The sequence below is a fragment of the Myxine glutinosa genome, chromosome 8, assembly GCF_964187855.1.
Source record: "Myxine glutinosa chromosome 8, kmMyxGlut1.1, whole genome shotgun sequence".
NCBI classification, from domain to species: domain Eukaryota; kingdom Metazoa; phylum Chordata; class Myxini; order Myxiniformes; family Myxinidae; genus Myxine; species Myxine glutinosa.
In genome coordinates, this window is record NC_136268.1 from 70,740,396 (window position 1) to 70,752,202 (window position 11,807).

The 11,807-nt window shown below is 37.2% G+C and overlaps 1 protein-coding gene across 1 annotated transcript in view; it reads left to right on the forward strand.

Moving 5' to 3' along the window:
- Positions 1–11,194, forward strand: part of LOC137432587 (diacylglycerol kinase zeta-like) — a 142,953-nt gene extending 131,759 nt beyond the window's left edge. The window contains exons 31-32 of the mRNA XM_078783388.1: positions 5,690–6,598; positions 9,676–11,194. Coding sequence (XP_078639514.1) covers positions 5,690–6,598; positions 9,676–10,341 — 1,575 coding nt within the window. The 3' untranslated portion in view covers positions 10,342–11,194. The remainder of the gene's footprint in view (positions 1–5,689; positions 6,599–9,675) is intronic.
- Positions 11,195–11,807: the final 613 nt, after the last annotated feature.

The following is an 11,807-nucleotide window of genomic DNA, read 5'->3' on the forward strand; positions in this document are numbered from 1 at the left end:
ATATCTCAGCCATCCTTTGAGCTAGGAAGCTGAAATTTCGGCACAGTAGTGAGCAAGTCCTTTGTCAAATACGGTATTTTTTGTTTTTTGAATAATCAATTAATTGAGGAGTTATTTAATTATTGGCGTTTAATTAAGTACTTATTTAATTAATTAAATTTCATTTCTCTTCTGACCATTAACTCAGGCACCTTTTGAGTTAGGAAGCTGATATTTGGACATGCCAATGACCAGGTGATTTGGCTGCAAAGGATATTTTTGATTTATTAATTAATCAATTAATCGATTAATTATTCCATTAATGACAAAAACTTTTTTTTTTTAAAGTTACAGATTCTGATGAAATAGTGGTAGTTTATGTGTTCTCTGACCAAATTGATTAATAATTTAATTTTTTTATGATTATTATTATTTATTTATTTTCATTATTAATCATTTATTTATTTTCTTTCTCATTTGGCCAATATCTCAGGCACCTTTTGAGCTGGGAAGCTAATATTTGGACATGAGTGACCAAGTGATGTGGCTATCAAGGATATTTTTGATTTATTGATTAATCATTTCATCTATTAATTATTTATTGATTAATCGATTAATTATTTATTGAGTAATCAATTAATTATTTAATTTTTTATAATGACTTATTTAATTAAATTTCTAAAAGATACATCTTCGGATGAAGCACTAGTGGTTTAGTTATGCGATTAGCCAATTGATTATGAAAATATTTTGTGATAATCTTTTATTGATTTTAATTATACAATTAATCAATCAATTAGTGTACACCTCTCCCTCCCAATGCAGCCTCAATGAGCTGCACTGCGGTATTGCCGGGCGCCTGAGGCGCCCCGGCAATGCCGCGCTGCAGCATATTTAATTATTTGGCATGGGGTGGTGTACTTTGAATGTATGTGTACTTGTTGTACACCGCTCCTTTCCTATGCCACCTCCAGGCATTGCAAATCGTCATTGCCGGGCACCGAAGGGGGCTCGGCAGTGACGCACGCTGAAAGAGAGTACTCAGTTTTCACTCTGGTTTCTTGTTTGTTTTCTTGGTTGTCCGGACGATATCTCAGCCATCCTTTGAGCTAGGAAGCTGAAATTTCGGCACAGTAGTGAGCAAGTCCTTTGTCAAATACGGTATTTTTTGTTTTTTGAATAATCAATTAATTGAGGAGTTATTTAATTATTAGCGTTTAATTAAGTACTTATTTAATTAATTAAATTTCATTTATCTTCTGACCATTATTAACTCAGGCACCTTTTGAGTTAGGAAGCTGATATTTGGACATGCCAATGACCAGGTGATTTGGCTGCAAAGGATATTTTTGATTTATTAATTAATCAATTAATCGATTAATTATTTAATTATTCGATTAATGACAAAAATTTTTTTTTTTTTTAAGTTACAGATTCTGATGAAATAGTGGTAGTTTATGTGTTCTCTGACCAAATTGATTAATAATTTAATTTTTTTATGATTATTATTTATTTATTTTCATTATTAATCATTTATTTATTTTCTTTCTCATTTGGCCAATATCTCAGGCACCTTTTGAGCTGGGAAGCTAATATTTGGACATGAGTGACCAAGTGATGTGGCTATCAAGGATATTTTTGATTTATTGATTAATCATTTCATCTATTAAGTATTTATTGATTAATCGATTAATTATTTATTGAGTAATCAATTAATTATTTAATTTTTTATAAATGACTTATTTAATTAAATTTCTAAAAGATACATCTTCGGATGAAGCACTACTGGTTTAGTTATGCGATTAGCCAATTGATTATGAAAATATTTTGTGATAATCTTTTATTGATTTTAATTATACAATTAATCAATCAATTAGTGTACACCTCTCCCTCCCAATGCAGCCTCAATGAGCTGCACTGCGGTATTGCCGGGCGCCGGAGGCGCCCCGGCAATGCCGCGCTGCAGCATATTTAATTATTTGGCATGGGGCGGTGTACTTTGAATGTATGTGTACTTGTTTGTTTTCTTTCTTGGTTGTCCGGACGATATCTCAGCCATCCTTTGAGCTAGGAAGCTGAAATTTCGGCACAGTAGTGAGCAAGTCCTTTGTCAAATACGGTATTTTTTGTTTTTTGAATAATCAATTAATTGAGGAGTTATTTAATTATTAGCGTTTAATTAAGTACTTATTTAATTAATTAAATTTCATTTATCTTCTGACCATTATTAACTCAGGCACCTTTTGAGTTAGGAAGCTGATATTTGGACATGCCAATGACCAGGTGATTTGGCTGCAAAGGATATTTTTGATTTATTAATTAATCAATTAATCGATTAATTATTTAATTATTCGATTAATGACAAAAAAATTTTTTTTTTTTAAGTTACAGATTCTGATGAAATAGTGGTAGTTTATGTGTTCTCTGACCAAATTGATTAATAATTTAATTTTTTTATGATTATTATTTATTTATTTTCATTATTAATCATTTATTTATTTTCTTTCTCATTTGGCCAATATCTCAGGCACCTTTTGAGCTGGGAAGCTAATATTTGGACATGAGTGACCAAGTGATGTGGCTATCAAGGATATTTTTGATTTATTGATTAATCATTTCATCTATTAAGTATTTATTGATTAATCGATTAATTATTTATTGAGTAATCAATTAATTATTTAATTTTTTATAAATGACTTATTTAATTAAATTTCTAAAAGATACATCTTCGGATGAAGCACTACTGGTTTAGTTATGCGATTAGCCAATTGATTATGAAAATACTTTGTGATAATCTTTTATTGATTTTAATTATACAATTAATCAATCAATTAGTGTACACCTCTCCCTCCCAATGCAGCCTCAATGAGCTGCACTGCGGTATTGCCGGGCGCCGGAGGCGCCCCGGCAATGCCGCGCTGCAGCATATTTAATTATTTGGCATGGGGCGGTGTACTTTGAATGTATTTGTACTTGTTGTACACCGCTCCTTTCCTATGCCACCTCCAGGCATTGCAAATCGTCATTGCCGGGCACCGAAGGGGGCTCGGCAGTGACGCACGCTGAAAGAGAGTACTCAGTTTTCACTCTGGTTTCTTGTTTGTTTTCTTGGTTGTCCGGACGATATCTCAGCCATCCTTTGAGCTAGGAAGCTGAAATTTCGGCACAGTAGTGAGCAAGTCCTTTGTCAAATACGGTATTTTTTGTTTTTTGAATAATCAATTAATTGAGGAGTTATTTAATTATTAGCGTTTAATTAAGTACTTATTTAATTAATTAAATTTCATTTATCTTCTGACCATTATTAACTCAGGCACCTTTTGAGTTAGGAAGCTGATATTTGGACATGCCAATGACCAGGTGATTTGGCTGCAAAGGATATTTTTGATTTATTAATTAATCAATTAATCGATTAATTATTTAATTATTCGATTAATGACAAAAAAATTTTTTTTTTTTAAGTTACAGATTCTGATGAAATAGTGGTAGTTTATGTGTTCTCTGACCAAATTGATTAATAATTTAATTTTTTTATGATTATTATTTATTTATTTTCATTATTAATCATTTATTTATTTTCTTTCTCATTTGGCCAATATCTCAGGCACCTTTTGAGCTGGGAAGCTAATATTTGGACATGAGTGACCAAGTGATGTGGCTATCAAGGATATTTTTGATTTATTGATTAATCATTTCATCTATTAAGTATTTATTGATTAATCGATTAATTATTTATTGAGTAATCAATTAATTATTTAATTTTTTATAAATGACTTATTTAATTAAATTTCTAAAAGATACATCTTCGGATGAAGCACTAGTGGTTTAGTTATGCGATTAGCCAATTGATTATGAAAATATTTTGTGATAATCTTTTATTGATTTTAATTATACAATTAATCAATCAATTAGTGTACACCTCTCCCTCCCAATGCAGCCTCAATGAGCTGCACTGCGGTATTGCCGGGCGCCGGAGGCGCCCCGGCAATGCCGCGCTGCAGCATATTTAATTATTTGGCATGGGGCGGTGTACTTTGAATGTATGTGTACTTGTTTTCTTTCTTGTTTGTTTGGTTGTCCGGGCGATATCTCAGCCATCCTTTGAGCTCGGAAGCTGAAATTTCGGCACAATAGTGAGCAAGTCCTTTGTCAAAAACGGTATTTTTTTTTTTTGATATAATCATTAAATTGAGGAGTTATTTAATTATTAGCGATTAATTAAGTACTTATTTAATTAATCAAATTTCCTTTCTCTTCTGACCATTAACTCAGGCACCTTTTGAGTTAGGAAGCTGATATTTGGACATGCCAATGACCAGGTGATTTGGCTGCAAAGGATATTTTTGATTTATTAATTAATCAATTAATCGATTAATTATTTAATTATTCGATTAATGACAAAAAAAATCCTTTTTTTAAAGTTACAGATTCTGATGAAATAGTGGTAGTTTATGTGTTCTCTGACCAAATTGATTAATAATTTAATTTTTTAATGATTATTATTTATTTATTTTCATTATTAATCATTTATTTATTTTCTTTCTCATTTGGCCAATATCTCAGGCACCTTTTGAGCTGGGAAGCTAATATTTGGACATGAGTGACCAAGTGATGTGGCTATCAAGGATATTTTTGATTTATTGATTAATCATTTCATCTATTAATTATTTATTGATTAATCGATTAATTATTTATTGAGTAATCAATTAATTATTTAATTTTTTATAAATGACTTATTTAATTAAATTTCTAAAAGATACATCTTCGGATGAAGCACTAGTGGTTTAGTTATGCGATTAGCCAATTGATTATGAAAATATTTTGTGATAATCTTTTATTGATTTTAATTATACAATTAATCAATCAATTAGTGTACACCTCTCCCTCCCAATGCAGCCTCAATGAGCTGCACTGCGGTATTGCCGGGCGCCGGAGGCGCCCCGGCAATGCCGCGCTGCAGCATATTTAATTATTTGGCATGGGGCGGTGTACTTTGAATGTATCTGTACTTGTTTTATGTCTTTGGTTGCTTTGTTATTCATTTGTAAAATCTCCACGTGTCATTTTAAGGGGCGAGGGATGTGTCCTCTTTGAGAACTTGCATTATTTTCTTATTTAAACTCTCATTAACCATGCTTATATTATCACAATTATTTGGTACTTGGAGGGTTACATGGCGTTGCCCAGTGCTGTTGTAATCCTGTTGGCATTTTGAAGATGTCAATTGTTTTTTGTAGGGGGCCTAAACACCTCTTAAAAACCGAGTAAGAAATTGGGTTGGGGATCATTTAATATTACCTTTCAGATAGCTACAAAGACTAAGGCACAATAGAGCAAAAATTCCGCACAAAAATGCAACGTCCTTTCAAAAAAAAAATTTAAACATGTTTTTGCCTGAAACACTCCCAAGCACTCACTGATGAACCTCCGAAGGTTTGCCGAAGATCCGTTTGACCATTTCTGAGAAAAATGGAGACACACACACACACACACACACACACACACACACACACACACAAAAATATAGATATACTGTATATTTTCCCCCTATAAAGCCTCTGTGTTCTTCACCTTCCATGATCAGCATATTGGCTTCCCCCTATTCACTAATTTGTTGCATGAGCCAAAGCTCTATTTTTAAATGGAATTTTAAAAAATGAGACTGTAATGTAAACTTCAATGTAATTTTATGCAATCACAATGTGCCTAGGGCAAACCGTCAGGAGATAGTGCATGTTCGTGCACTGCCTTGGAGCTGGTGAAGCCTGCAGAGGATGAGATTCAAAATCATGGAAGTCTGGTTGTGACGAATGAAACTTCTGGAAAACTGGAAATGGTACAAACAGAAAAATATCAGGTGCAAGGTAACATTGATCCGAAGCCCATACAGACAGCAAAAGATGAGACATCAAATGCTGGAGACATGGAAGGATATCTGCACGAGCAGGTTGCAGGATATTTGCAACTGACTGTGAGTGAGTTAAGGCTAGTTCATCAGGAACAAACTGCTGGATTGTTGGAGCTGGTTCAAATTGCTGAAGAAGAAGAAGAAGTAGCATTTGGAGAACTGGAACTGAAACAGACTGCAGGAGAACAAACAAAAGCTCCTGGAGAATCAGAGCTGGTTCATATTTCTGGAGAATTGGAGCAGACTGCAAGAGAACAACTGGAGGTTTCTGGAGAACTCTCTGCCGAAGAATTGGAGCCGGTGCAAATTGTTGACGCACAAGTACAAGACCTTGGAAAACTGCTACCAGTACAAAGATTAGATCACAAGCATACAGCTGCTAGAGAAATTGATCTGTTGAATTTATCCCAAGACCAAGCAAAAACTACAACAGATCGCGAAATAGTTGATGCCGCAGGAGACTGGGAATTAAATGCTGCAGAACATCAACTGGCACAGACAGCTTCAGATGATGCAATGGTTGCTGCAAAGGTGGAGTCGTTGCAGACAGTAAGTGTTTGTGCACGATATTCCAGTGACTTGGAGCTGATGCAGGCAGCACACACCAAAGAAAGTACTTTTGAAAACCTGGAGGTTTTATGGCCATCGGAAAGTAACACTCAAAGTGCTGGATACCTGGAGCATCTACAAAAAGGAGAATGGACAATGCAGGTACGAATTAAGCCATCTGCTCACACCATCATTTAATAATAATTTTTCTTATCTTTCCTATATATATATATATTTTTTTTTTTAAAGAAATACGTCACGTGAATGGTGTAATTTATCTCCCATTAATGCTTGAAATCATTGGGGAAAATTCACATTGCTATATGTGGTATTCCAATATGCGTTACGATGCGGTGACCCCAGGCTTGAATCCCAAATGCTAATATGAGTAATTAGTTCGTTGCGTTGCGTATTCCTGTTGTTCATGCTAAATTCTACATGGAAAGGCAGTCACAGGAAAGAGTGATTTTTATCCTCCATCCAGCTTGTGCCACATCCACAACACAACATGACATGTTCGTACTTGAATGCACCACACAGGAGGAGGATATTTAGAGAGAAGCACAACAAGGGCTGTTTTAAATTAATTTATTTACAAACATGTAGAGGGGTTGAATGGAGACAAACAGAGGGAGGTTTGGGAGGAAGGGGGAAGTGGGGAGGGGAGCGAGGGGGAATGTGGGGTTGGGAGGGGGTGGGGGGGGGGGGGGGAGACAAAAGAAGAGAGGACACAAATGTGAGGAAAGGATGGTAGTGGACGTCTTAGGATGTACAATCACGTGAAAAAGTAAGTACACCCCATGTAAAGTTTTGACTTTTTCAACATATTTCAACATACAGCTATTTGATCTTCATTTCAACAATATTGATAGATAAAGGTGATATCATACAACAAATATCATGAAACATTTACATTTTGTAGTCCATTGTATAATTTAAATAAACATAAATGCAAATTTCGCATGTAGAAAAAGTAAGTACACCCCATGAATTTAAAAAAAAAATCTTTTTAACATATGTAGACATATCAATATTTGATCTTCATTTTTGTATACTGAATCGAGGCTCGTGAAAGAGCTGACATTTACTTCACAAACAAATCAACCAGACAAACAAAATATATAAAAAGAGGGAGCGGAAGACAAGAGAATAGGAAGCACACAAACACTTGAGAGCACACAACATTTAAGAGCAGGGAGATGTGTGGGAGATGTGTGGGAGGGAGAGGGCTTGGGGGGAGGAGGCGTGGGAAGGGGGGGGGGGGGGTGGGAGAAGTATAAAACACAAGGACACCAAGGACTTCCAGGACAGAAGTTGGTATTTCAAAAAGTGGAATTGGGGTGAAATTATCGGGGATAGAAAATATCAAGGTTTTGGATGGGGGAAGATAAGAGATTGTGGTGAACAGCTGTTTTAAAGACCTGGAGGGTGGAGTGGGATTGAAGAGAGTGAGGGAGTTTGTTCCAGAGGCGAGAGAAAAGAGGAATGAAGGAGTGAAGGTGAGCAGAGAGTCTTGATTTTGGCAGTTTAACCATAAGAGGGTTGCAGGCCCTATAGATAAAGGTGATCTAATTGAACAAAAAACAATGAAAGATTGACTTTGCAATAATTTATTCAACAAAAAATTAACAGAGATGCCATTTCCTCCTGTGGAAAAAGTAAGTACACCCTTGGCTCTAATAGGTGGCATTGCCCCCTTCGGCAGAAACCACATCAAGTAGGTGTTTCTTATAACTATCTACCAGTCTCTGACATCGACTGGGAGAAATTTTTGCCCACTCCTCCATGCAGAATTCTTTCAGCTGTGCGATGTTTGAGGGGTTTCTTGCATGCACAGCTCATTTCAAATCCCCCCACAACATCTTGATGGGATTTAGATCCGGGCTTTGACTTGGCCATTCCAGAACCCTCCATTTCTTTCTTTTCAGCCATTCCTTGGTGGATTTACTGGTATGTTTAGGGCCATTGTCATGTTGCAAGGTCCACCTTTGGTTGAGCTTCAACTTTCCGACAGATGGCCTCACATTATCCTCAAGCACCCTCCGTTACAATGAAGAATTCATAGTGGATTCTATGATGGTGAGCTGCCCAGGCCCTGATTCAGCAAAGCTGCCCCATACCATAATATTTCCATCACCATGCTTTACAGTTGGTATCAGGTTCTCGTGGTCAAATGCTGTCTTTGGTTTTCGCCAAACATGTCTTCTGGTACTCCGGCCAAATAGCTCTACCTTTGACTCATCTGTCCAGAGCACATTGTTCCAGAAGTGCTGGTCTTTGCCTAGGTGTTCATTGGCAAACTTTAGTCTTGCCCTGATGTTCTTTCTGGAGAGCAAAGGTTTCCTCCTGGCACACCTCCCATGTAGATCAAATTTGTGCAGCCTCTTTCTAATGGTAGACTCGTGCACTTTGACATCAACAGTGGCAAGAGCTACCTGTTGGTCCCGTGATGACATTTTGGGGTTCTTGGAGACTTCTTTCAGCATCTTGCGGTCTGCTCTCGGGCTGAACTTGCCGGGGCGGCCTGGCCTGAACACTGATTATCATGCACTTCCTGATTAGATCTTTATATTTCCCTATCTTTTCAAGAGAATTTGCTATTTTGCTATGCTCACATGTTTATTTTTGGCTCGTTGACATGGTGTTTATAGTCTCTTGCATTGCCCTTACTGGTGTGGATTTGAGGTGAAGCTTTTGAGGCAAATATTTATTTATCTTTCATCCGTATGTCTTACAATATGGACCAATAATGTCATACCTCCTCATGAGCATTCTGGCTTTGGCTCAATTCCTGACACAATTATAAACTGTTGGATTGGTGCTTCACAGGCAGGGCGCTGTTTCACAAATTGCACCATCCCTTGGATGGATGTTAAGCCAGGTGTCCTGTCTGCTAACATTAGTTGGTGGACAATAAAGATCCAACAGTCTTGTAGGTGAGTTATCGCCAACATCTTGAAGAAACAAATTACAAATTCCTGCTCTAACCTATAAATAGCACTGCATCAGCTGTACAGCCATGCTCCTTGGAATGACGTAAAACAGCAGCCAGGTGCTGTTCAAATTAATTAAATGGATCTTTCATCCCTCAAATTGCCTTAAAAACAAACTTTTTAAATTCATACTCTGACCTGTCTTTTGCACCATTCTTTGTTGTATAATATCCAAAGTTAATTGGAAACTAGAATAAACGTTGTGTAAACTGTTAATGTGATCCAGTGCAACCACGTTGTCTGCAGGATGCAACAGCATTGGATCAAGCAAGAACTTCCATGGACTTGGAGCTTCTTTGCGAGACTACAGGAGATAAGCTTCGAGACCGAGATCTAGTGCAGGAAATAGATAATCTTACTGATGCCACCGAAGATGTGGAGATACTGCAAACAGCAGATGGAACACAAGTTGTTGAAAACATGCTGGAGGTGATTAAAGCAGGTCAGGTTAGAGCGGGTGAGGACTACAATGTGGTGCACACAGGACATTGCACAGAAGATGCTGGAAATGTCGAAATAGTGCAAGCAAGAGTACTTCTCGTAGAGCTTGCCAAAAACCTAGAGATTATGCAGGTGACACATAGTCAGGTACAAACTGATGAGGACCTGCACCTTGTGGAGGCAGCAGAAGATTGGGCAGAATCTTTCGTTAGCTCAGAGCTGATACAAACTGTAAGAAATGAGGCAGACACTTACAGAGAAATGCAAGGCATGACGAGAACGAAGGATTGGGCTGGAGATACGAGAATGCTGGAAGTTGGGCAAGCAGGAGAGATGGAAAGTCTGGCGTTGATGCACACTGCTGATAAGGCACAGGTTGCCAGAGACGTGGAAGTGCTACTCAAAGAAAGAGATTATGTTCAAACTACTGAAGACGTGGAGTTGATGCCATCAGTAAAGGATCAGGCTTAGACTCCTGGAAAGCTCAGATCAGGTACTACTTCCTGAAGATCTGGAACTGGTATTGCTTTTCTAGAGTAAAAGGCATTAGCTTTTGTACCTTCACTGGAAAAACAGGTTCTGCTCTAAACCGAATGCAGACAAGGTCACAGTCAGAGTGTGATACAATTTTGGCAAATAAATAAAAATTCGGATGGAGCAGTCTAAAACTGCTTTCCCAGAAGATCTATCCATAGTGTAACCATGAAATCCACAATGGCCAGGAAGATATTAAAGTTGAAGAGTAAAATGAACAATATGGTGAAAATATGTGGAAAGTCTACAGAAACACGCAAACACCAATAATCTTCCTGGTACAATGAACTGTGCCATGGCATCTTCTGTTAAATCGGGATTGACTTCCTGGCTTCATGATCTCATACAAATATTGTGAAGATCTCGACTGGTATTCAATTAACTCAGATGTATGATGCGTTGCCAGATTGTATGTAACTTGACCATTTTGTAGGAAGGAGATGGGGTTGCAATTTCTGTAATTTATGAAAATCTTTACACACATGAATGTATAAAAGCTCAATTTCTGGTATCTGAAGTTGTCGTGTTGCCAAACAATATCTGTTAGTCTTAACGAGTTGGGGAAAGGTTTGATATTTTCAACGTGCCAGAATATGAATGGGGTATATGAGAATGAGGTAATCCAGGCCTTGCCGATCATTGGATCGATTCAACCAAAGCTGCTTCAGTTGCCAGAAAAGAAAGTTTGTGCTAATCCGATTCTGCCATTTTTGTTATCCTGATGAATGTTGGTAAGTTTCCTGAGATACACACAGAGCAAGTCAATTAAAAGAAAAACAATGTGTCATTGTATCAACCGTACATTTTGGTTTGTCAAGGCTTCAGTTCATGAAGGCACTTGATATGATTGTTGTAATCTTCACTTGAAGGGAGTTTGGGTTAATATGGACTTTGAGTTAAATGGGAGATCATCCTCGTTTACCTGTGATGCATCCCATGAAATTATGCCATTAATGTTGAACGCAAGTTTATTTTTAAGTGCAAGTTATATTGTCATGTCTGAAGCTCCCATTAAGCCAGAAGCCTCAGTGTTGAGATCTTTAGTCTCAGAAGATGGACCTAACGATATTTTATTGCACTGCGTTCAATCAATTCACACACCTTTACCAATCCCCAAAGATCGTTCAATTGGGGCCGAAATTGACGGCAAACGCGCATGGAAAAGATATCTCAAACACGTTTTCTTACCCTTTAAAGCAGGGGTGGGGAACCTTTTTCCTGTCGAGGGCCATTTCGATTTTTAGAACATCCTTCGAGGGCCATGCTAAATTATTGAATACATATATCGGACTCACCTAATGCGATGGCTGGAACTGTTTCTCTTTGGCGAGGCGTTTGGTGTCAGGTGGTAGTGATGATGATGCTACTCGCAGCTGGTTTTGCAGGTTTGGGTCAGTCAGTCT